We start from the raw sequence: 26,461 nt of genomic DNA, 5'->3' as shown, positions 1-26,461 counted from the left end.
GCAGCTGAGTGGATCCTAACAGTGACATCCCCAGGGGCAATGGAAACTGGTGGGGTGAGATTTTGGATCCAGGGCAGCTGAGTGGATCCTAACAGTGACATTCCCCAGGGGAAATGGAAACTGGTGGGGTGAGATTTTGGATCCAGGGCAGCTGAGTGGATCCTAACAGTGTGCTTGTGCCCCCAGGCTGTGTGCTCCTCTCTCTCTCTGCCAGCTTCCATCTTCTGCCACTGACCTATCTGGCTGTCTGCTTCCTGGGGGCTAATGAGTTGCAGAGGGCTCTGTGAGCATGTAAAGGTGACAGCAGCACAGATGTGTGACAGGAGGGACACAGTGAGGAACTGCTGGGGCCTGGAGCTGCTCCAGCAGTGTGCAGGTTTGCACCCATACGTGGTAATTCCCTCTGCTGGCAGAGTGTTGAGGGGCTTGTGACCTGTGTGAAGTCCACAGCTGACTCTTCCCTGTGAGGATTTGCCACAAATTCACTCGGAAGTGGAACACTGCCCTTTAGTGTGAAGGATTTGTGTGTCTGTACTGGGAATAGGAACTTCTCTTGGCCAGAGAGAGTTCTGACCTGGCTTGAGCAATGCCAACTGTGCTTCACATCATCAGAGAAAGGTGAACAACTTGCTAGAGTGATAATCATGATCGGGTGATGCTACGTAATTAAAAGCTCTGATTAATTCAGGTAGGGAGAGATGTTAATTTAAATGTATCTTAACCTTCTATTCTGTTGGTATGCTAACATTCAGGAGGGAACTCTTCCTGGTTAGGATAACTGCTGGCACATTCATTGGAGCTGACAATAGATTTTTCAGTACATTTAGAACTAGGAAAATGTCTAATTACTCAGATGACTAGGTACATTTCAGAAGCGCTTATTTGGAGGCTTTGTTTTGACTTTGTTTGAAGAGCATGAAATGCCTAACATTTTACCTCGGAAGGAAGTTGAATACAAATGAGGGCAGAGGACAGGCTTTAAAAATATCACTGAGGTGATGCTGAATGTGTGAGGTGCTGAGGAAAAAACATCCACAACTGAGCAGTGGAGATAAACTGCCTGGAGTAAAGCTCAGTGGCCAGAACCAACCCTCCTTCTTGGAGCTAGAACTTCCTATTTCTCCTCCGTAGTCTTTGGGGGAGAGATCAAACCTCAGTGATCCCTGAGTGTTCCCCATGTAAATCCTATCACTTTGTATGATCCTGCTGAGTGTAATTTGGATGTTTGCATTTTTCAGTGGAAGCGTTCTGTCTAGAGCCCGAGTGCTTTGTTGGAGTCAGAGTTGCACTGAGACCTGTTTTGAGTCATTTTTTAAGGTGGAGCTTGTGCATGTCAAGAACAGCTCTGAAACTGAGCTTAAAATCTCAAAGCTGCTAGCCAAAGTCTGTGGATGGGATTTTACATGATTTTCACCTGGATGCTTTGTGCATGCCAGGTGCTGAAGGATGGTGGGAGCGGGAGGAATGGGCTGCTCTTTTGAAAGGCCTCTTTCCTTGCCTTTCACCAGGTGAGGGTGCCCAAAGGATCTTCCCCTCGTGTCCCTTGGCAGGTGTGGCCTGTGCTCCTGCAGCCCTGCTTGGCAGGAGGTGCCCCTGCAGCTGCTTGCCCAGGGAATAAAAGCTCTTGTCCAATGGAGCTGTTGATGCTCCACCTTTCATCAGCTCCGAGCAGGCAGGCGATTTCCGTGGCAAGCTTGTGGCTGTATCAAATTGGCTATGAAATGATTTGCATAATAGATTAATCAACCAGCAACAAAACATCCCTCTTTTCTGCCAAGAAAAGAAAAGCAACAACTCGGCTGTTACAAGAGGCCATTATGTTCCTTGCAACCCTTAATCTTTCTTTCTCTCCAAGAGAGCTCCGTGTTTTGGCCTCACGCAGGAAGCTGGCCTGCTCACTGGCTTTATTTGCGTCACATCTTGGCAGCTTTTTCCAATTCTTTTGGGCCAAATTTTGCCACCGTTGTGGTGACCTTCTAGGGAGGGTATTTCCTATGGAACCAGTGGCCGGCTGCCAGACGATTCTGTGTTACCAACTCCTCTGTTAGCCTTTGCCTTTCCATTGAAATTCCTCCGGGCCCCTTGAGCTCCGTCAGAATTGACCCATTTCCTTGGGAAGTGGGGGAGCAGGAGAATAAGGGGCAGCAAGTCACCTCAGCACATAGTGAGTGGGCAGGAGCTGGTCACTGTGTTTCATTTCTCCTGTGTTTCTACCTCCGTGTAAGCCAGCAGAACGGATTTCCTAAGCTGCACGGTCCTCCTGCTGCTCCAGATGTGACATCTGCGTGTCCTTGCCCGGCTCAAGGATGCCCAATCAGTGCTGGGGGAGTTCTCAGTCCGAGTGGATCCTAACGTGCAGATGATAAGAGGCTTAACTGGCTAATTGAATGTGATAGCGTGAAGCTTCTCTCATGGTGAGGTTTAATTGGATTATGATACTGTACAGTGATGTGGAGCCTTGCAGGGCACGCAGCCAGCTTCACAGGGAGAGAGTGGATCCTTGCTAATCACTCATTTGTTTAAAATAATGAATTGCCTAGAGAGCTCTGATGGGCGTGCTCTGCTTGCTGCAGCCAGTATCCCTGGAGAGGGGATCCCTAAAAAACCAGGGGCTACCACACATGTAGACCCTGTCCTTGGGTTGCTGCAGCTCTAGAGGAGGGTCTCCAGGTGAGGAAGAGACGAGCACCTTTTGCTTGGGAAAGCAGATGTTGTGTGCTGGAGTCTGGAACGTGTTTCCTCCTCTAGAACCTCTCCCACAGAGCTTTCTGTGGCTGTGTGGCTTGTCACAAGCTGTGCCTTTCTTTTGAGGTGGCCTGCCTGTTCCTTCTCGTCTAGCAGCTGCCAGGCTGCCTTCCAGCACGCTTACTTGCAGGGCAATAACTATTTTTGATCGGGAGCTCAAATGCTTCCCCTGCTCCAGCGGGAAAGCAATCTGATTTTTAAAGTCCACAGCAAAAGTAAACCTGAGAGCAGCTTTTGTAGGCTGTGAGGTTTGCTTGGAGGAGGCTGTGGTACAAACCAGAGCTGGGCTCTGCAGGCCAGGCAGTGTTCAGGTGCTCACCTGGCTCAGGGGATGTTGGCAGCGCCTGTATTTTGGGTGTGTGTGCTTTATGAAAGGCACTGAGCTGCTGTTCCTGGGAGTTTTTGCACTGAAAGTAACAGTGTTTGGTTTACCGATGTTTCAAAAGGGTCTGAAATGTACAGGGTTGCTCAGATCTGTTTTCAGAAGAGTTGTCAAGGAAAATAGCATTTGTTCTCCTGTAAGTGGATGGATTAGCATAAAATATCAGCTTTGATGCCGTGTGAAGTGTGAAGCTCCTCATCCATAGCCTTTGTACTGGTTTGGAGAGTTAACTGTTTGTCTCATCAGTGTTTGAAGGGGCTGGGAGATGCCCCAAGGATGCTGTGTGTCATCTGGGCAGGAGCAGCACCTGGGCACTGCAAGCTTTTGCTGAGCTTGTCCTGTTTCTTGCTGTGGCTCATCCACGCGATCAAATAAATGTGATCGCTTTGCTGTTGCTGGGAAATGGCAATTTAGCCACTTTTCCCCCAGTGCTCTAACATGTGGGACCTCCCTCCCACAGCTCTAGTCCGGGCTAATGATAAACCCACTCCTCTCTCCTGCTTGTTTGCTTTTTTGGCAGTCAGGTGCCCTGGAGCCTGTAGAAGGAAAGTGAAAGGGAATAGCCAAGGGGGATTGCTGGTGTTTAACCAAAATCTACATAGCTTGCAGGTCCTTCTGGACCTCGGGGAGGTGGTTGGGTTTGTTCTAAAAAGGAACAAACCTGGTGATCCAGGATGACTTTTATTTTTTGCAGTGTGTGTTGCTGGGTAGAAGGTGGGAGGCTGTGAGGGAGCAGGGCATGAAGGATACGCCTGTGTGTGCAGGGTGAGGTGAAACACGTTCACTGCTCAACAGCGCACTTCATTTCGCTGTTTCAAATCTTCTGCAAAAGACACTGTCTGCTTTCATCAGATCCCTTTGCTCTGTTGAGCTCAATTGTTCAAAATCTTTTCCTGCTCTTTTTATTTTTCTATAAAGCCTTTGCTGTGCAAGGGCTTGGAGGTGCTCCTCACTGCTGGCAAGTAAACAGCATGTGCAGGAGAGAGATTTCTAAAGGGATCTTTATCTCTGTGGGAAGGCTGTAAATGGAGACATGGGAAAACCAATGGAGCTCATAAGGTGCTTCTGGCCTGTGTTTCAGGGGTTTCTAGCACGGGGCTCTCATTTATGGCCGAAACAAGCCGCAGCTTGCACATGTGCTTGTCTGGTACGTGTTTCCCGACAGGCGCTGGGCCAGATCTAGATATAGAGCAGAGAATAACCCCCATCGGGAGATTCTTAGGAAGCCTTATCTATATATAGTCCATATAAGTCTGTATCTCCTTTCTGCTGAGAGGACAGAGTGCCCGGGGAGCGTGGTTAATGTGGATACGCCCCAGCTTCCGAGAGCCAGGCTGAGATCCACGAGCCTCACGTCTGCCGCATCCTGCGAGCGCTCCCGTGCGTGTCCTAGCTCCGGCCGCACCGGGTGGCACCGGGGAATTCTCTGCTGAGAGCCCCAGCTGTGCTGTCCGTGCTGTTGTGGCAGGCTGGTGGCCAGCCAGGCTCGTCCTGGGAGCACAGCCGTGAGCCAGAGGGAACAGCTGCGGGGCTGGGGCGCGTCCTTGGCGCGGAGCTGCTGGTGCCTGCGCCTTGGGAGCACGCTGGGTGCTCTCCTAAAGCCATGAGATCGTAGCTTGGCACTGCCTTGGCATGAAGGAGCTTGTGCAGTTCCCTTCCTTGCAGCTGCTTACTTAGCAGGGTGTTCTGTCAGAGGGACCTGCACGGACATTCTGCTGCTTTGGCAATGAGAAGCAATTTGCAGCGCTCAGCCCACCTGCAACAAAACCACAAATAAACAAAACGGTGAGCAGGTGTCTTAGATCAGAGGTGGGAACACACAGTGAGGTGGACAAGGTGCCCTTTCACACAGCAGTGTGGTCTCCTATCAATTTATGATTATGCAGTTTCACCATTAGGATGTCTGAGGCCATTTGCAGCCTTCCTTTCCATTTAGTACACGACTTTTTCCAGCTGGTGCACCACCAGATTCCATAGCTGTCCTGGCAGCTGCTGAGCTCCAGCCATGGAGGAGCACAGCCTTCTTTCTACCGCAGAGACTTTGCTGCCCACTTGGCAGTTGTGCAGTACATCCTGAAATCACAGAAGTGAGAGTCTGGGGAGCTTTGTACCAGCTTGAAATGTCAGTGAACAACTCGCAAGGTTCTGTTGGACCAGCTGGAGGCACGGCTTGCTCTTGGGATGCATTTGGCTTGGGGGTCTAGGTCTTCAGAAAGCAAAAACCCCATTTTCTACGCTGGAGACACCGATTCCTTGCTCTCTTAGGGAGCTGGTCTGGTGATGTAGCTTCTATGAAAGTCACAGGGTTGTTGGAAGACATCTCCTCACACATGATTTTACAAATATAGCAGGATCGCATGAGGTCACTCAGTCTTGAGTTTCTTCAGGGATTGTAGACTTCAGCTGGAGCTCGATTTGATTGCCTCTGGAGGGGCTGTGCTGAAAATGGGTGTCTGTATTGTGGGATCTAACCTCAGTACAGTCCTGCAAGCTTCCCAGATCCTGTGTGCAGCCTTCAGCTTGTTGTGTGTGACAGAGACAGGGACCGTGGTGCTGTGGGCAGCCAGCATCAGGGCTGTCTTCCTACTGTTCCACCTGTGCAGGGCATGTTTGGGGCTGTAAGACACAAGCATTTACCTCTTCTGCCTGCTCACTGAAGAGCTCTCTGGGTTGTACTGTCCTGACACCATCCAGGTACAGGTTAGAGGTGGCTTTTACCTGCTCCTCTGAAGCTTTTTGTAAACCACCCACTTGTGCTGCAGCTTGCCAGCACCTCCTGCCTTGTGCCAGTGCGAACATTTGGGAGTTCCCATGGAAAAGTGGCTCAGCAGGGTGGAAGTTTATTGGGGGCAGAGCTGGGCTGTGCTCATTTGGAGCAGTTCTCTGCTGGGCTGTGAATGATGGACCCGAGAATGTATGCAGGTGAGGATGGAGCAAGTAACTCAGCTGAGCACTACACCATGTTTTAATTCAGTGAGGCTGAGGAAATGGCTTTGAAGGACTGTGGGAGGAGAGGTGTTTTAGCTCTGTGCTGGAAAGCCTGGGTGGTCCAAAGGCTTGTGTGTGTTCTGCAGCTCGGGGCTGCTCTTGTCAGAGAAGAGATGGTTGGGGTGGAGGTGGGCTTCCCCTTCTTCTGTCTCTGCTGGGAAAAAGGCTCTGGGAGCCGAGTTCTTTGCAGTGAGGTTGTCAGATAGACACTTTCTAACACGAGTAACCAAAGCTGCTGGAGATTGCTGGGGAGGTAACTGAATCTTTCACACCGATTCTTATGCAAATTTAAACACGTGCTCCTGGATGCTAATGGGACACCTACAAATACAACCGGCTCCATTCAGCAATCAGCATCCCTGCACTGGATCTTTAATTGCTTTTTATATATATTTTTATATATATATAATATATATATATAATATATATATATTATGTATTATTATATTATATATATTATATATATAATATATTGTATATATTTATCTATATATATTATATAGATATATTTTATATGTGTGTGTATATGTATATATGTGTGTATATATATATGTAAATATATGTATATATGTGTGTATATATATTTTATATTTTATAATATATCTATCTGTAAAATATGTACTATATATTATATTTTATATATTATGATAGATTATAATGTATACTATAATTATATATAGTATATATTATAATTTATATTTTATAATATTTATAATATGTATCTATAAAATAGGTACAATATATATTATATTTTATATATTATGACAGATTATAATATATACTATAATTATATATAATTATAATATATTTAGAATTATATAATATATATTTTAATTATATATAATTTTATTATAATATATTATTATTATATAATATATATTATATTATAATATATATTATAATAGTATAGTATATATTATAATAATATATATTTAGTAGAGTTTAAGTAGTGTATATAGTATATATACTATATATATTATATAGTATATATATACTATATATACTATATGTATAGTATATATAGTATATATATACTATATATACTATATAGTATATATATACTATATATACTATATGTATAGTATATATAGTATATATATACTATATATACTTTATGTATAGTATATATAGTATATATACTATATAGTATGAATATAGTATATTATTATATACTACAATTATATAATATATATTTAGCTAATAATTATGATTGAATTATCTAATAATATGATGTATTATATTTACAAATATATATATTTATAGAATAATAAATATATATATATATGTATGTATTATTTTTAATCTTTTGTCTGGCTTTATATTCAGCCTTGCAGAGCTGCGTCTGCAGTGGTTTCTCAGTGCTCTCCTTACCTGTACACACGAAATTCCCCTGTAGATTTTGCCTAAGTCGCCTGTGGAGGTTCTGGTGGCTCGGTGTGTTTGTGGTTGACACTACTCTGGCTCAGGAGCAAATGAGCCTGAACATTTCAGTGCTCTTTTCCCCGCTGATGCGTTGGGGCTCATTAGAGGTAAATGAAATAACCTTGAGGTCTGCAGGAAATAATTTGGTTAAATAAGTACTTAACACTGACTGCAAATCTGAGCTGATGAGCCCATTAAAAAAAGTATTGTTTTTGGGCTCTAGGGGAAGATGGGTGTCTGCAGCCTCCTGGTGTAGTTTCAAATTCAGGCTTGTTTTTTTTTTCATGCCTGTGCCACGTGGTAATGGAGCAGTTGGTCAAAACCATGTGGACTTAATTTCTTTAAAGTACAAACAGCTTAGAAATGTTTGTTTATGTACAAAATAATCTGCCAGTGACTGTAAGCATTTCCATGTTTCTGCAAGAAATGAAGGTAATTATATAATCAGCAAAGATTCATATGGCTTAACTTGTCTTCCATCTGGCATTACTTAAATTGCTGTTTTCATCTGCATGACCTTTTAGGGTGGGGAGAAATGATGAAAATGGAAACCATGGCTGGAAAAGACCTTCCTGGGACATGTAGGCCATGTAAAGGCTGGAACAGGTCCCCTGAACAGCTGCTGAGGGGAGCAGCTCTTTCCCCTCTGCCACGGTCCATGTCACTGGGTGGGTATTTTATGAGCTTTAAAGTGGGTGGTTTGACTTGACTGAGGACTTGCCTGTCCTTCCCCAGTGCTTAAATGTATGGGCAGGCTAACTAGATTAACTCCAGCAGGAAGAGCTTCCTTCTTAAAAGCCAGCTATTGTTAGAGCATCACTTATCATAAATCTATAATCTGCTCTCCTCCCGTTTCCGCTCATCCTGCTGCTTTACAGTGTGCAGGGTCTGCTCTGGGTTTCTTGGGGCTGTCCTGCAGCCTTTCCCCTGTGATCTCTTCCTCTCAGACTGGCAGTTCCCAGCATCAAAAGGATCATTCCAAAACGAGCTCTTTAATGAAAATATACCAGTGTGCTTTCGAAGTGGTAGAAAGTTGATATGTCGCTTTCGCGATCAAGTTGCACCCACTGCCTCAAAATGAAGGATTTGCAAGGAAAGCTGAGAACTGCAAGAACTGGATCATATATATTTCATGTTGCTAGTGGCTTGTTAGGGGCTGAACTCCCTTTTATTTGCTCTTCTACCTCTTCCCTATGTCGTGCCTGAGAGTGTGCCAGAATTAAAGGTGCTCCGATTTCTGCCAGGCTGGAGGGATCGGTATCTTCTTTCTGCCATGATTCTGCTTTATTTTGCTTAATAGAGCTGAAGACCGTTAGTGTAGGCTTTGTCCTTGCCTCACAAACAGACTTTGAGTGTCTCCAGGTACTTGGATAAGCTTTGCCTGTTCATGTTCAGTCCCAGTGAGGGTCTGAGACAGCCACTGGCAGATACCAAAGCAGCTCAGAGGATTTTTGCCTCCCACCATGCAGCGTTCAGCAGCTCGACACTGAGACAGAGCTTTGGTGGCTCCTTACCCTTGGCCCAGGGGGATGTGCCTGAGGATCAGAAGCCTGGATAGTGCTCAGTTCAAGCAAACACATGGAGCATTTCCCAAGGAGAAGGGATTTCAGAGATGGATTTTCTCAGTTCAGCATGCTTCTGTTTTTCTGACACCTAAATGGCATGTCCTGCTGGGTGTCTTTAAAAAAACGTTTGTAATAATCTTTTATCATTCATTCAATTGTTTCCTTGTTCCAGGATCATAACCTGAGTGTTGGAGCGGCTGTTTGTGTTCCTGCTGCACCTGCATTCAGCTTTCTGCTGCTGGCCCCTTGCTGTGTGTGTGTGTGTGTGTGTGCAGAGTGCTCAGCTCTGCTCACACCTGCTGATGCATTTGGACCATGCCTTGTCTGGGTTTGCACGCTCAGCACCATTGCTCTCCTGCAGGTTCCTGGTGGCTGCTCTTCCCACCTTTGCACAGTTCTTGGGATTATTCTGGATTAGAAAGTGGCTCCCAGGTGCTGGAGTACAGGAGCTGGGTTTGTGGGTAGGTTTAGCCTGGCCCCAGCAATGCCCCAGCCTCCAGTGTTCTGTGCTATTTCCTTCTGCCGCTGGCCCCTGCTGTGGCTTTCAGCCCAAAGCAATGCAGAACAGATGGGAAGAGTGCCTGGTGAACGTGGGTGAAGTTGTGCTGTTCTTCACAAGCCTTCTGGGGAGGCCTGGAAAGGTGCTTTGTATCTTGTGTACTTTTATCTTGTGTAAACAGCTCTTGTCAGGAGAGCAAACAGGACTCTTGCTTTGCCAAGCAGCGTGCTGGGCACTGGGCAGGTGCTTGTGTGAGGCTGCCACCACACAAAGCTCTTGGTTCTTGGGTTTACACAACTCTAAAGATCATTTCACTGGGCTTGGCTTTGCTTTGCATCCACTAGGTTGTCATGTTTTTCTCTGGTGGTGGTCAGATTTGCTGATGGTTCATATTTTAGCTGGGAAAAAAATGCCCCTTGTTGGGATTCTGGTATGTCTGTGTACAGAAAAAAATGTTGAGTGGGCTGGGAATAGCTTCCAGCAAAGTTGTATCAGTTTCTTGGAGTTCTTTTGTTTGGTAGAAATTCCTTTCTTTTCTCTCCCCCTTCACATCCCCCCTGACAGCCCACCTCTTTTCTTCAAGGGCTTGCTGAGGTATAATTCACAATTGAGTGATTGAAGTGAGATATGCACAGCTGCAAATGTGTTTTTAAAATGATGCTTCGTCCTTAAAGCATCTCTCTCTGAACAGGTTGGCAGCTTCAGTAGCCATCAGAGTGCAGCAACAAAAAGGATTTTGTTGAAAACGCTGGGCTCTGATTTTTATTAAGCTCTGAGAATCGTTGACCACTTGCTACTTTTGAGTGCAGATAGGAAGTATCTGAAGCAGGTGAAATATGTTAGACGTGTCCCTGAGAAAAGGGGACATAGCTGAGTTTCCCTTTGCTCTCCCCACATTGTTTTGTGGAAATCATATGACAGCTGGAGTGCTATAAAAGGCAAAAGTTAGAACAAAATTTTCTTCACATTTGAAGCATCATATCCCATGTTGAATGCTGCAGCTTTCCTCTGCCTTCCCACTGAATTTTTGCAGCTCTTTTCCCTCTTTGGATCCGTCGGATGCTTTTGTGATTCCCTGCTTTTTCCTGATTCCTGCTTTTATTTTTTTGGTGTGTGCCAAAGCCTGGCAGTGGAAGCTGCAGTGTGTTACACTCACAATGGCCCAGAGCTCAAACCTACGGCAGATCCAACGGCTGCTTATCAAGAAGGTGAAATGATTTATCAATATCTAGGACAGCTCAGAAGGCTTGAATCAGTTTAGTGGCAGAATTCGGTGCAGTTTAATGTAAACAATTCTCTAATCTCTGGAAATTCAACATTACATCTTGTCTCCCACAGTTCCTGACTCTTGAACAGTGAATTGAGGCTCCTCTAGCTTTTGTTTCTCTGTCATCTGCCAGCAGACTGCTGCTGCTCCTGCTGAGTCTCCTGGGCCAATCTTGGTTCCAGAATTATCACCACATTTTCCAAGCTATTGCATGAGTTACTTTGGGCTTTTCTCCTGTGTGTGAATTCGCTCTCCATCAGCTCTCCAAGAGGACCTGTTCTGGGTGGGAGCTGATCTGTGTTTGAGGTGGTACATCTGCAAACAGAGGACCCTGCTGAGGATCACCTGTGTCTGCAGTGTTCCTGCTGATTCAGGTGTGAAAACAGAGAATGGCTTGGCAATTTGTAATTAGATGAACATTTATGTATGATTACTGAACAAATGATATGCATAACACACAATGTCTTAGTGGAACAGTCCTGCCACTGCTTCAGTTCCAGTGTTGCCCCAGCCAGTTTCCAGGTGCTTGCTGTGAGCAGACCTTTGCTTCTCAGTGATGGAAATGAAGGCTGAAAATAAACACCCTGGAAGTGTAGATCTGCACTGGTACTCCAGAGAAGCTGGGCTCACCAGGATTGTGCTGGAAACATATGATGCATGTAAATACATTTCTTTTGTATGATTAGCCATAGGCCCTGATGGAAAGGCTGATGTGCTTGGTGTTGCCTGCAGTCACGTGGTGAAAGTCAAAGGTTGAGTGTGATCCTCTGAGTGAGGACAACGAATAATCCAGGATAAATCCCATCCTGATGTTGTGGTACTTGGCCTTGCCTCGTCCCCACTGATGATCCTGAGCTGTTTCTGTGATGGAAATGCTCCTTGACAGCCTGAAGAAGTGTGCCTCGTTCCAGACGTGCCATGCCTCATCCACGAGCAGGAGCACTGACCACAAAATGATGCTGATACCTATTCCTCGCTCTTAGCATCACTGTCATGTTAGCATTAGCTGATTGCATCAGCAGAGGCATCAGAGGAGAATGTTTTCAGGCTGTTCTGGCTGTGGAGATCGGTCTCCATGAAAGATCTGATGGTGTGATTTTGTTCACAAATGGAGTAGGTGTCTTTTTCCTGGGTAGGCTCTCCTGGGTAATCCCTCCCTGCAGTGGACCTTAATATCCTGCTGGAGAAGAGCAGCCTCTCATTCAAACTCAGCTCGTTCATGCCTCATTTACCTCAGTCTGCTTATTTTGTAGAGCATCTACAGTTTATCTTGATAAATCCAGTTTCAGTGGGAACTCACAGGCCTGATGAAAGGTTCTGGGGAGTGAATGGATTATGATTGTTATAAATTGCTTTTTGTTTTATTGCTTGTATTCAACATTAAAAGAAGTCCTACAGGAGTCTGGAACAGGTTCTGAGCATCTTGGAGCACCCTGTGTCTTTCAAAGCTCACTGTTCTGCTGGCTTACACAGGTCACACTGATGTTTTAATAAATATTCTTGGCAAATTGAACTAGCAAGTTCAGGCACTTGGTTTGTTTTGCTGCTCCCTTATTGCTTTCAGGAATGAAATATCACCAGCAATGATGCTAAAGAACTGTCATCTCTAAATAATATTGAATCTCTGCTCGCCAGCTCATCTTCCCACGGCGGCTGAAGGGGTTTAGAGTATTAAGGAAATGGAAATGTATTTCTGGAGCAAACCACTGTATTCTGCCTGCCACCGTGAGTGTTTGGCACTGGGATTCTTCTGTACTTCTTTTGGTGAAAAACTGTGGTTGCTTTTTCCCTGATAAACTTAAAGGTGATGTTAGCTCTCAGAAGAGAGTGTAAACAAAGTCAGAGTTGCCAGGTTTTCTCCCCTTTTCATGAGAAACTCAGAGAAATCTCAGTCATGAGGGGTTTTTACAGAGAAGGAAATAAACAGAAAACCTTGTGCTGAGTTATTTCCAAACAAGTGCTTTCTTTTCCAGCAGTGATTCTTTAAACTAGAGCATACAGGGTATATTTAGATGTAAAGAGACACACTGTGGGGGAAGGCATTTTTCAGGTTCTGTTGAGAGACATTTTGAGATCACCTGGGATTTTCCCTAAATGAAGCTGCTCTTCCTGAGAGGGGATCAGAAGTGATCTGAAAATCTGAGTTATTTGCAAACCAGCTGGAAGTGCATGGCCTGGTGATGCAGGTGCCTCCCCACTCAGGTATCTCCTCAGGGCATGGGAAGGGAGTTTCCTGCAGTCCTTGGGAGTGCAGAATCTGCTGCTGCTGCAGTGTAAGGTCATCCCCATGGGTCAGCTTTAAAACCTCCAGGAGATCCCAGTTTCTGTTCCTTGGTGCACTTTTGGTGGGTTCTGCAGTTTTCAGGGCTGTAGCTGGAGAGCCTGTGCAGCAGGCTGGGCACTCCCTGTGCTCTCTGTGAGCCTTCTCAGCCCAGTTCAGCTGGTTCTGGAAGTTAAAATCCTGCTGCTGGTTACTGCTGAAGCTCCATCCCTGGCAGCAGGGCTGGCAGTTTCACTTCAGCCATCTCCTTCTTGCATCAGCTGGGGTAATGGGGTTCAGCTGTTTGGCTTTTAGACTCTCGCTAGATCCCTTGTTTCTGTCCTCTGGTGATTTCCTTCCCAGCTTATCTGTGCTCTTCTGAGCGGACTGTGTGCAAATGAGCAAGTGCTGCCCAGAATATTTGATGGAAAAAATGCAAGGGAAATGTGCTGGAGCACAATGCAGCTTCCATCAGAGGCATTTCCTTGCAAGGAGTGCTGAATGCTTTGGTATTTTCAGACCTTTTTTGACCACTGTTAATATTGGAAAGCTCCTCTCGGTTCGCCCCTTCCTTTCTGGGGAGACAAATCTGTGAGGGACAGAACCTTTCAGCTGCTTTACCCTGTTTTGTTCCAGTTTGAGGGCTGTTCATCAATGTTTCCAGCAAGTTTAATGCTGAATGCCCCAGCTTTAGTGGCAGGATTTAGAGTTCTTTGTGAATTATATTTAGTGCTGATGGAGGCTGCTTTGTCAGCTGTGTGTCGTTGCCTTGTAAAAACCAGCACTGTTCAAATAAACGCTTCTGGGAAAGAGCCACCTTTCTTTTATAACTGTTTTAATGTGTTTGATTTGGGAACATCCTTTGAGCTGTGGCCAGAGAACAAATGGGTTGCCAGTGTTGCAGTCCCAGGGTGAAAGCACCTGTGCCCAGGTGAGGCAGAGCTGTGGGGCTCGGAGATCAGAGTGCACAGCTTAGGTGCTGTTGAGCATTACACAGGGTGTTTGGTACAGCTGTAGAAATTGCTCACTTTGTGGAGCTGGTGTTTCTCCTAACCTTCCTTCTTGGCCTGCTGTTTGAATAGATTGGGGTTTAGAGTTTCAATTTTCCTGCCTCCTTCCCTGTAGTTCAAGTTAGATCTGTATTTTTGCAGGCTGGAGAGAAATCACATTTTGGGGTGCTAAGTAGTTCTCCTGTATTTTAGGCACAATGAAAATTGTGCAAAACAATGAGTTTCAAACTTCAGTAGCTGATTTTGGTCCTTCTTTGATTTCTCAGACCATTCACCTCTGGGGTCAGGGCAGGAGGGAGCCAGCATTAACCATGGGGCAGTTGAAGGAATAGTGCAGAGCACTGTCTCTGGGAGGTGTTGGGGTGGCTGGCTGGGAGAAGGCCAGAATGGCAGGCTTGGACAGACTTGCTGCAGTGGGAATGGTATTGGTATCTGTGAAGTGTTCTAGGCTGAAAGCAAGCCTGCCAGCAGCATGCTTTGCATGTTTGATTGCTGTGCTGGCTAATACCAAACGTACCATCAAAGCTCACAATGTTTTTCACTGCTGCTAGCTGCTCTGCCTTTACTCTCACAGGACACTGAGTTCTCAGTAGAGAAGCAAACTGCATTTTGGGGTCTAAATTATGCCTGTGTGGTTCTCACAACTAGTATATGTTGGGCTACATGGCAAACTTCACAAACAAAAGCCTCTGGTTTAAATCAAGGTGACAGAAAGTGGTTAGGAATGGTCCACCTGCCCTGGCTTTGCTGTTTTGGGTCCAGGTGGGTCAGCAAGGGAAAAAAGCAAGATCAAAACCCACCTCCAAAATTAATTCTAAAAGACTCCTACATCAGTTTTCAGACAGTCTGTTTATTTGGAACAGTGTAATGTGGTTGTCTTCCAAAGAAGCACCGGGTCCTGAGAATAACACAGCATCAGGATCTCAGCTTTGAGTGGGAGGGCCATGTGCCTGACTTGCTGGTGAGCTAGGAATCGTTCTTGGATGGCTGAGTGAGAAGTAATTCGATGTGACCCGTGGTGTGAGGCAGTCTGGTCTCTGGGGTGACAGGCTGTTCAGCTGGCCTCTGTGTCAGGTGATGTTGTGGGAGCTATTTGAAGTGGAGAGAGATCAGGCAGAGAGATGGCACACTGTTCATGCCCTGAGAGCAAGTTCAGCTTTGGGCACACCAAGAAGCCATCTGTTTTTCCTTGACTGCTTTCCTAGCTGGAGGCTTCCTAGTCCTACTTTCTTCTGCTGAAGAGATCACGGTGACGGATAACCCGAGCAGAACTGAGCCTTCTTTACAAGCTCTTCTGACGTGAGCCTCAAGTCCAGGCTCCTCTGGGCATCATTTATTCCCCTTGATGGCTGATTTACAGACAAAGGGGAAGGTCAGGATATTTGAGGCAGAATCCTTTTTCTCTAAAGATCTGTAGGCCTTGGGGACAGTGTTGGGACCGTGCTGTCTCCCAGGGCACCAGGTGGGGAACAGGAGATGGCAGAGCACAGAGGGCTCTTGCTGTGGGCTGTTCAGCACCGAGAGCAAGAAGGAGAACACCACCAGGCATTCTGAGAGTAGTTGAGTGCAGGAGGAGACCTGTGCTTCCTGCTGTCGAAAGGAAAATAGGAAACACTAAACCAGAGTGGCTGATGCAGGGCTTCCCTGTGAATGTGCCTGGGCTGAAGCCCAGCTGGGGCAGTGGATTTTGGGGAGCAGCCTTCTCCAGGCAGCAGCGAGGGAGGCTTTGCCATCACCCTCGGGAGGGCCAGGGCAGCGAGCAGCCTCTCGGAGGAGCCCATGGCGGGGAAGGTGGTGATGTGCAGGCTGTGACAGCCCCAGTTGCTGTGGAGATGTTACAGCTGCCATCCCGCTGTGCTGTGCTCGGGATGCTGTGCTCAGGGGAGGGAGGGTTATGGAGAAAACCTGTGCTTGTGCTTGCTTTAACCCTTTCATCCCGCTGACGGTGCCCGTGGGAGAGCTGGCACAGCCACAGGAGCAGCATTCCCTTGGGTGTGTGCAGGAAGGCTGGGTGCTGCCTTTGTTCTTGCTGCCTGCTGCAGCGCTGCGAGGGAGAGGGATGCTGCCACAAACCGGGCCAGATGTGGCACTCAAACCGGGCCAGATGTGGCGCTCAAACCGGGCCAGATGTGGCGCTCAAACCGGGCCAGATGTGGCGCTCAAACCGGGCCAGATGTGGCACCACAAACCAGGCCAGGTGTGGCGCCGCAAACCGGGCCAGGTGTGGCGCCGCAAACCGGGCCAGATGTGGCGCCGCACACCGGGCCAGGTGTGGAGCTCAAACCGGGCCAGGTGTGGCGCTCAAACCGGGCCAGATGTGGCGCTCAAACCGGGCCAGATGTGGCACCGCAAACCGGGCCAGATGTGGCGCTCAAACCGGGCCAGATGTGGCACCGCAAACCGGGCCAGGTGTGGTGCTCAAACCGGGCCAGGTGTGGTGCTCAAACCGGGCCAGATGTGGCACTCGAACCGGGCCAGATGTGGAGCTCAAACCGGGCCAGGTGTGGCGCTCAAACCGGGCCAGGTGTGGCGCTCAAACCGGGCCAGGTGTGGAGCTCAAACCGGGCCAGATGTGGCGCTCGAACCGGGCCAGGTGTGGCGCTCGAACCGGGCCAGATGTGGCGCTCGAACCGGGCCAGATGTGGCGCTCGAACCGGGCCAGATGTGGCGCTCAAACCGGGCCAGATGTGGAGCTCAAACCGGGCCAGGTGTGGCGCTCCTCGCCTGCAGGTGAATTGGGCATAGCACGAAGCCTTTATCTCTGCTTCTCCTCCTGAGCTGCTGGCCCTGTTGCAGTGTTCTGGGGCACGGCTGCCGTGTGCCAGGCACTGCTGGCTGCAGGAGGAAGGCACACAGGGCTGAGCCAGGGACTGCAGGGCTGCTGGGTCAGTTCCAGCCGCGAAGGTCTCTCCTCTTCGTCCCCCACCCCCTGATTTGGTTTTTTTGCATTCTTCCTGCCAGAGTCTCCTCTCGGTCCAGGGCGTGATTCATTTGCTCATCTGTGTATCTGTCTCTTTGCCAATGCGTGAGGCGTGTGGTGGGAGCTGCCCTCCACCCTGGCTGGCTCACAGAAACTTCGTGGGTTGTGCCTTTGCTTTGTTGCCGACTAGCTGAGAAATGAAGCCCTAACTACAGGAATGGCTTGTCCAGCCCACATCCTAAAGGCTCCCCCTCCCTGCCAGCGGTGTTTTGGCTGAGCTCGTTCGACGCTCCGATGGGAGACTGGCATTTCTGGGCTCTACTGCAGTCCATGGGTGTCTCCTGCAAGCTTGTGCGACCCACAGCTGCCACGATTCCTTGGTCTGATGGATGTGCCATGCCTGGTCTGCCTCCATCTCCTTCCTGGGTGGCTGCTCCAGCTACTACTGAATTAATACAACAAATACCGAATGTGTTTGTGTCATCTGTAATACAGAAAATGCGGTCCTGATGTCTGTCAAAGGAGCCTTAACCATGAATCAGCTTCTCATTATTTGCTGACTTTATTCTTTAAAGCTAATAAAGCATCTTCCTACTGCCTCAAAACTTCGAAACCATTGATCAAACCCAATTCACCAGTAGCACAGGCACTTTCACTGGTGCTCACTTTGGTATCAGGATGTTGGGTTTGGAAGAGGCAAACCAAGAGAGATGTGTTAAACCACATTTGTGCCCATGCTTGGCTTTGCAGGCAGCATGGTGTGAGCACGTAGGTGAGTTTGCCCAACTCCTTTATACTCCATAGCCTGTCTGAGAAACAGACTTAATCCCTGCTTTGTCAGTGGTTGGGGTTTCTCCTCCTTTAAGTCACCCTATAAAGGGATTTGAAATCATCAAATTGAAGAGTGAGATAACAATGTGTGCAGGAACTGAGATCCGACTGAGGCCAACAGATGTGTGAAGAGCTACCCCTGCTCTCGCTGAGATGATTTCCTAAAGGGAGAGAAAGCTGCTGTTCCTCAGTAGCACAGTTCAGAGCACGTATCTGCTCGTGGAGGTGAGCAGTTGGTGTCAGACAGGCTGATTTCCTGCAGGTGTGACTTGGAACACGTCACACCTTGGCCAGAACAGTTGTGTGTGACAAAACTGCCAGCAACTGCCACAAGAAATTCTGCTTGGCTACCTGAAGAGCGTGTGGAGCCGTGGAGGTTTAGCTTCAACACCTGTGTGTTTCACCAGCATGGCTGTGTCTCAGCAGTGCCCTTTCCTTCCCAGATTACTGAAGCACTCGGAGATAACTGCCAAGGGAATATGCAAACTCTGCTTTGTGAGTCAGGGTTATTTGGCTTGCAGGGACCCTGATCCCTTTGTGCCCTTGGTGAGTCCCCTAGAGCCAGCCAGCAATGTCTTGACCTACTGAAGGAGGACATCTCTCAGCATTTTCCAGCTGATGTATATTGGATTAGAGTATCTAAGCTCAGATGCGCTTTACTACTTGGTCATATTAACTTCAGGTAGCAAATGTGTCCATGTGGAGTTCTAGGATCTTGTAAAAATGTAAAAAAATGTGCAGATCTGCAAAATTTTAACACACCCACCCCCTTTTGCTTGCTCAGTTTGGAGTGGGCATATCTGTAATTTATTTGAAGTGAGCAGGACAGTATTTCAGCTATAAAAGGAGAGTGTCTGGCTGTGCATGTGTGTCCTTGTGAGGTCCTGGGTAGAACCTGTGGTGTAAAATAAGATGCCATCCTCCTACCTGCCTGAACAAGACCTGCTTGCTCCAGCACTTCTATAGATCTTAGTCTCCAGAATCTTAAGAGCTTAATTCTCTGTATGAATGCTGGGAGGACAATTTCAAGATCCTTGAGAATAAGAACAATGAAAATACTGTCTCTGCTATTGTTTCCTGGTAGCTTAAACCTTACTCAAATGGACCTATATCCAGAACAGCTGATTGAAGGTCAGCTTAGTGGGAAATGTGAATGAAGGTTTCTTTGCAGGTTGCTCAGGTTATGTTTCTGGGGTGCCTGACCTCTGCCTCCTCTTTTGATTTCACCCTGCCTGGGAGCTGATAATACAACCAAGATGAGGTTGTGTTGAGGGAGCTGTCTCATTAAGCTTTGGAAAGTGGGGAAGCATCTTCCTGAGGCTCCTACTGCTGCCCTTGACCAGAGCCCAAATCTGATGTACCAGTGACACCAGAGGACAGCATTTCTGCCCTGCTTTCTCCCCCAGCCAGCTGCTAGAACAATACAGAGCCCTGCCTTTGGCGTGGAAGTGCAGCAACAAGTTTGGCTGTGTGTGGTTTAATCCTGAGAAGCTGCTGCAGCCGGCTCTTGGGGTGCTGCAGGCGTTCATGGCTCCCTGAAGCAGCTCAAAAATGCTGTGCAGGGCTCTTGGCTCCAGCCTCTCGTGCACAGACACCCCCATAGCTGTGTGCAGAATGGCTCTGTTTGTCTGGGCAGTTCTGTGTGGGTGGGTTCTCCCTCCAGTTCTCCTTCGAGTGGCTCGAGGTTTATTTTGGGACTGATGTGGGTGTAAAGGGTCAGCTCGGAGCAGAACGCTCAATGTGGACATTGAAAGCACCGGGCAGGGAGGCTGCTTGCTGTCCTGAAATGCTGAAATAGCTTGGATGAGGTGAAACTGTGCAGTGGCCAAACAGAAACTGATTCCTTCCTTATAGCCATGGGCTGATTGAGGTTGTCAGACCTCAGAGGAGAGCGCTCCTGGCATGAAACACTTTCTCTAGGAACAGTTCTTCACAGCTCTAAACCTGGACAAAGGGTATCTGTGTACTACAGTCGTCCTGCCCCAGCTCCCACCTTCTGCTTGGAGTCTCCTATAACTGGGGGTGCATCCTGTTGTTATTATTCTCTACTTCTATGGTGTTTAATTAAAATGCAGGTCTTTAATTTTTAATTTTTCCTTCCTGTTGATTCGACTGTCTCTGCGTGAACGAGGTCTCGGTGCAATTACTGTGCTCCCTGTGGAGAAACAGACATTTAATTCAGCAAGGCAGACTTTTTCTTGGAGGGGGTTTATTCTCCTGATCTTCTTACTCAGAGGGATGCAAAAGCGAAACATCCAGTGAGTAAAGAACAAGACACTTTATTTGGTTGTTCTGGACACTTTTGCTGCACCTCAGTTACCAAAATGTTATGTTCTTTGCACAGAGCTGCCTCCTTATGCAAAGGATGAAGCTACTCAGCACAACTTGCATTATTGGGTCAGGTCCAGGTTTCTCTTTAAAACTGTTCTTGCAGCAGTGATGTAAAAAGATGGAGTTTTATTGTAGCATTAAGCTCTCTCATGATTTGTTAACCTGAAACCAGGAGCAGGCAAATACCTTTGTACCTGCGTGAGAGAGCGGAGGGGACAGAGGCTGCTGCTGCTGCTGTTTGGGACCCAGCTGAGCTCCTGCTGGGGAGATCGACTATGAACCTTCAATAAAGGGTGGAAATATTTGCTCTCAGATTTCCAGTGTCCTTGTTTAGGTTCTCTTCAGCTAACTTAGTGCTTGTGCTAACTTAACTCCCCTTGTACAACTGTAGGTGAGGGCTGAGGTGTGCAAAGATGATTCCTCTGCACCTCCTGAATTGCAGTCCCAGGCTTTTAAAATACTTCAGGCTTTTTCATCTCCAGACCTGAGGCTTCCTCAGCTCCCCTTGTATGTGCTAGGTTATTTCCTGTGTGTTCACAGAGATCATATCTAGATGTATGAGAAGCTTCCAAATGTAGTTTGTTCTTTTCCCACGTTTTTCCAGGTCCACCTGTGTCCTGTTTTACTCAGCAGTGTTTAACATGACAGGCTTGTTGATAAAAGTGGCTTGTGAGACTGATCCCTGTTTTGATCCAGGATGGAAATAGAGTAAAACCTTGGGAAGGAATAAGTTCATGGCACTGATCTGCTGTTGGCAGAGGCAGTTTTGGCACACAAATCCTGGCCGTACCTGTGGGTGTATTTCAGGATCCACGTGCTGGTGTCAGGGACACACCTGGCATGTGCCTTTTCATCACGATTTGAGTAAGGCATGGCCCCTTTCTGCCACATCTTCTGAAATTGCTTTGATTTGTAAGCTGCCAATTTAGACTGAAATAGTGTGTTGAGTGTAAGAGTGATTTGATGGGATTTAAACTGGTTTTTATCCATCCCCCACACACCCTGCCCCCCGCCGATGGAGAGGATAAACATTCCATTGTTTTTTTGTGTGAAGTGCCTTTTAGTACCAGCAGCCCAGCAATGGGGGATAAAGAAAGCAGATGTGTCCCGTGTTTTTCTGATCACTGTAAAGGAGGCTTTTAATTTTTTAAATTTTTTTTAAAATTTTTTTTCCCCCCACCAAGCAGCAAGTGCTCCACAGGGTTTGATCAAAGCTCATAAATGATGAATTGAAGGAATGCCCAGCGGAGAACAGAACGCCCTCCTTGTGCTCTGCTCTGTGTGCTGAGAACACCATTGTTTCTTCCCGTACCTTTTCCATCCCCGAGCTCAGGGCTGGAGAGAAAAGGCCATTGTTCCTTGCCTGCCAGCTGAGACAATGCCAGTGTGTTGTCCTACCTCTGCTCTCAGCACCTGACTGGCCGGAGCTCTGTGGGTTTTGGCAAGCAGAGCACAATTGTCCTCCAGCTCCAGCGTTAGAAAGAAAACAAGCACAGCCTCCTTCCTCCAGCTGCTGGCCCTGCTGCAGCAGCCACGTGTGTCTGGCTGTGCCTGCTGTTTCATTTGGGATGCAGAGGAAAAGCCAACACCCTCCCTGCTGCTCCAGGTTGAGAGATGCAGCTTCTCCTGACTGCCAGTGCTCACAGCTGCTGGCAGGGGGACACAAGGGACAGAGGCCCAGGCAGTGCTGGCTTTTCTGCCTTCTCCAATTTCTGCAGCATCTCTGCTTGTGCTGTCTTGCCGTGCAAAGCTCTGCAGAGGAGAGAGCTTGTGCTTCTCTCCTTCTCCTGCTTTTGGGGGGTTTTAGCAGGAACAAGGGCTTTGCAGATGAGGAGGGAGAACAGATGGCATGGGCTGGGGTGGAGAAGAGGCTGGCAAGGACGTGTTTGGAGAGGTGCAGACCGTAAGATTGGCTGTTCCCTGTTGCTGGCCCTGTGTGAGACCAGAGTTCAGGCAGAGCCACGGGTGTTTCAGGATGAGACCGGCAGCACTTGCTTCAACATCTGCCCCCACTCCTGTTGGGAAGAGCCTTTAGCTGCACCTCTCCCACTGTTTTGCACCCAGGCTGATCCTGTCTACCTTCAGGCATTGCAGCAAAGCAGTGCAGAAGGTGGTGGAGGTGCAAGTCACCCTTGCAGTGCTGCTTTGTCAGGCACCTGGCAGCAGTGGGAAGCGCTGTAGTTCAAGTTCAGGCTTCAGTCGGTGTGGCACTTGTGCCAAAATCCAGCAGCAGCTCCTCTTTCACTCCCATCCAGTGCTGGACTTCACACCTCCATGAACAGCCCTGATGTTACACTTGATCTGGGAGAAGGAGCTGGGCAGTGGGTTTGAGAAGAGCAGTGCTGATGTCTGCTGACATTCCACGCAGAGGCCAGAGATGCCCATGCCATGGAGTAAGGACCTGACACAAAGGCACTGCTGGCTCCTGGCCAGCGTGGCAGATGATGTCCAGTCACTACAGCCTGCCCAGCAACTTTCTCTGGCCTCTGCTGTCCTCAAACTGAGCTCTCGTGGCTTTGGATTTATCTTTGCCTGAAGTTTGTTTGTGGGTATTCCTTCGGAATTCCCACAGCCAGGTAACTTCTGTCAAAGCGTGCCACTGCCATGGGCCCGCTCCCCAGAGCCTGAACTCAGCTGCAGAGCCCAAATTTCATCTGCTCCAAGCTCCCTGTGCTGGAAGGCAGAAGTGCAAACAGCTTTAACCAGAACAATGCAGCATTGCCTGGGTGAAGAATGTGACTTACTTGCATATGTGTGGCATGTGAACACCAGGGCCAGAGGGCACCACTCGAGTCCTCTCTTTTCTCTCTCCTTTTTTCCCCCTGCCCTTTCCATTAGAGATGCCCGAGCCTCTTGCTAGCACTTTTGTTTGGGGGTGAGGAGAGGAATGTGTGGGTTGACAAGAGGAGGTGGGAGCGAGATCTTTGGGAGCCAGGAGTCTGGAACTGGAAAAGCCAACAATCTAGGAAAGCCTTGTAGATGAGTTTAAAATTAGATTGACCCTATGCCTTCATACTGCTGGAATTTAATTCCTCTGACCCTGAAGCTTTTGGTCTGACTCAAAGCAAGGGTTCCCAGGCTGTGGCCAGTGGGGGCCAGTCTGGGGCTCTCGTTGTGGCCATGGGTCTGTATCAGAGACAGATGTACCTCCTGTCCACTCCCTGTTTTTATGAAAGGTTGGAGAAATTCAGTCTTGAGAAGCCAGGGAAGCCTCCTATGTTTCTGCTGTCTTTGTCTGTATCAAGCGTGTGGCTTGTGTCCAGAGCCTGTCCCCCCTCACACTGGGATGCTGCTGTGTGTAAAAGCTGATCAGAGCTTTTCCTTTTTCAGGCATGATTGTAACTGTTTCTCTTCTCTTCCTGTTTGCAGGTTGTGCAGCTTGACATTAAAGAAACTGGTAGTCTTAAAGGAATTGGATAAGGAGCTTATTTCTGGGGTCATTGCTGTCAAAATGCAGGTAATTGCTGCTCAGTTCTAAGAATTGTGTTGCTTGACTAAAAATACTGGCAGGTGCCCAGACTGAGCTTTACCTCCACGTAAGGGTCTGTTGCATCCACACACTTCTTCCCAAGCCCACCAGCATGTTCTGGATCTGTTCAGACTCTTTCCTGACCCTTCTCCCACGCTCCTACCTCGTCTCACTGTTGGTAAGCGAAGAGTATTGCTCACCGATGGCTCAGCGTCAGCTTATCTGCGTGTAAAAACGCTCTTCACAGATCACATGTCACCTTTTCTTCCTGAGCTGGCACTAAATCCAAGCCTGGCTCTCTATTTAACAGTCTGGGGCTGAACATCTTGGTAGCTGGGTCTTGGGTTGGGGGAGTCTGGGCCTTGCTCTGCTCTGCTACCGAGTCCGTGGCCGAGCTTGTCAGTGGATTTGTAGGATGCCTGTACAGACTAGCTGCTTTTCCTAAAACACAGTTGTCATCCTAGGTAAATAACCCACTTTGCAGCAGATGTTTGTGCCATTTAATTAGGTGCCTCCATGTAGGTCAGGCTGCCTGGAGGCGGGCTGGGAAGGAAGGGGGCTCGGTTCCACCGTGCGTCACAGCGTCGCCATCACTGCAAACGCTAAAGTGCTTAACGAGGAAAAGCCTTGCAGACCTATAAGTAGAACATTAACTGTGCTGCAAAGCTGCTGCTTTTCGAGTGAAGAGCTAGGCAAACCCCTGCAGAGAGCTGGTTGTGTCAAAGCACACAAAGTCTAGTTTGGAAGGTGAAATCAGGAAGGAAAAACAGATAGCTGAGGATTTAATTGGCGTCTCTCATCTTTGAGTCATCCACCTGGGGTAAAAATGTGTCCCTCTAAGTTGGAGGGGATTTGTGCACCCACAGCAGACAGCAGGAAGGCAGGGAATTGCTTCACACAGCTGGATTTGTGGGAGCCTCAGAAGAAGCACTGCTGTGGTTTCCAGGCTGTCAGATACAGCTTATCAAGGCTGAAAGCTTTCCATATGTTTGTACTCCTCGATGATGAATGCATCATTGTAAGCACCTGAGGCTTGTCAGCAAATGATCTGTGCCCAGAGAGTGCCAGACTTGGGTTGAAGAACTCAGGAGCTTTCATTACAGCAAAACCTTCTTTTCCTGTCCAGATTACTGCTGCTTACACTTTCTGTAGGTGAAGGCTTGCCCCAGACCCACAAATCCAAAGGGAGCTTTAACACCTGGGAGTTTCACATCCCATTTTGTCTATGTGTCGTGATCTGCCTTGCTGCAGTGGTCACACACTGGAGCCTGAGCAGTCCTCTCCACACCAGGCCCTGCTGTTAAGGCTCCCTTTAGAGCTTGCAGGTTGTGATGCTGATGCTGACAAGATGCTTTATTTGCCAGCACTCTGGTTTCTGACATGGCCATGTTTGAGGCTGGTGGTACTGGATCATCAAATATGTGATCTCTGTCAAATACCTGCCTTTGTGTGGGGAATTGCATGCGAGTTGTCAGACACCAGAGCCCTTGCAGAGGGGATGACTGAATTCAGACCTAATGAGAGCATCTTACCTGCATTTCCCATGTCTCCTTGCAGCCCCCAGAGCAGGGAGGTTCAAAGAGTTGTCAGCTGTATTTCCCCAGCCGTTGCTGTGTTTATCTGCTGCGGCCTTTTAAAAGCAACTATATTTGGTCTTTCGTTAGATTTGGGTTGCGTAAGCAGCAAAGCGAGATTGCTGCTGTTGGGAGCTTTGCACAAACGCAGCAGCTGCCGCTATTGCCAGCGGCCAGGCTGGCTGTGCTTCACTTGCACGCGTGCTGCTTGTCCTGGGGGCAGCTCCTGGGTGCCTGGCTGGGCTCTGCTGCCTGGTGTCAGGTCTGCTGGAGCTCAGGAACATCGCTGTTCAGAGGAACAGCTCTGCTCTGGCTGCCTGAGCCCCGCTCAGGGGAGGAGGGGATGTCAGTGAGGCTCTGCTGCTGTCTCATCTCGTGATGCTCTTTGAGGCTGATAGACCACATTTCCCCTTGGATGGAGCTTGGAGGTGTTAACCCCCCCAGTCTGTCTCTGATTTCCCAGATGTTGCTTTTTTGAGAGCTCCAGTTCTGTGCTTCTGGGAGATCAGCCCGTCTGGACAAAGCCAGATCTGCAGCCTCAGCAGAACATTGAGCCAGAGACCTCTGAAACTTGCCACTGTGTTTGAACAATGCAGGAGGGTTTGCTAGGCAGCAGTCTGTCATGCTTTCCTGCTAGTTTTCCTTCAAACATTCCCTGAAATGAAATGCTCACACAGTAAATAGCCTGGTGACTCTGTTAGCATAGGGCAGCCCACACACAGGGCTGCTTTGGAGTTGCCCTGTGATACATTAAACCTCCAGACTCCACCGAGATGCTTAGTGAATTTTTTCATTAATATCCCCAGCTACTGGCAGTTGTATAAACAGGTTAAAGTCCTCATTTTCCCCAGGGAGGGGTGTGTGCACAAAAAGAAAAGCCCATTCTGGGCCAGAGATTTAAGCATGATGCTGCAGCCTCCAGACCCAGGAGACGAAGAGCCTTGTACCCATTGGCTGAAGGGAAAATAGGAGCCTTCAACTCCAGGGGTGGGGGTTGACTCACAGCTTTTCAATGCTGGGCTTTGGCAGAACAAAAACTGCATTGTTGCAGTTAGGGACAGTAAATATGCCCAAATCTTTATTAGTCAAATATCTCCCTTTCATCTCATTAATATTTCACAGAAGTACAAGGTCAGACCCACGCGTTCGCTTCCTGGTGTGCAGTGAATGGGATGGGCTGGGATGGGATGGGATGGGA

The 26,461-nt window shown here is 48.0% G+C and overlaps 1 protein-coding gene across 15 annotated transcripts in view; it reads left to right on the top strand.

The window, feature by feature from the left end:
- Positions 1–26,461, top strand: part of PACS2 (phosphofurin acidic cluster sorting protein 2) — a 75,859-nt gene that overhangs the window by 4,082 nt on the left and 45,316 nt on the right. For all 15 annotated transcript variants that reach the window (XM_086841881.1, XM_086841880.1, XM_086841872.1 and 12 more), the window contains exon 2: positions 23,590–23,677. In XM_086841881.1, the coding sequence (XP_086698007.1) occupies positions 23,590–23,677 (88 nt within the window). The remainder of the gene's footprint in view (positions 1–23,589; positions 23,678–26,461) is intronic.

The sequence above is a fragment of the Cyanistes caeruleus genome, chromosome 9 (genome assembly GCF_971803275.1).
Source record: "Cyanistes caeruleus chromosome 9, bCyaCae1.hap1.1, whole genome shotgun sequence".
NCBI classification, from domain to species: Eukaryota; Metazoa; Chordata; class Aves; order Passeriformes; family Paridae; genus Cyanistes; species Cyanistes caeruleus.
Note: the sequence above shows the minus strand (reverse complement) of the source record. Positions and strands in the feature narration are given on the sequence as shown.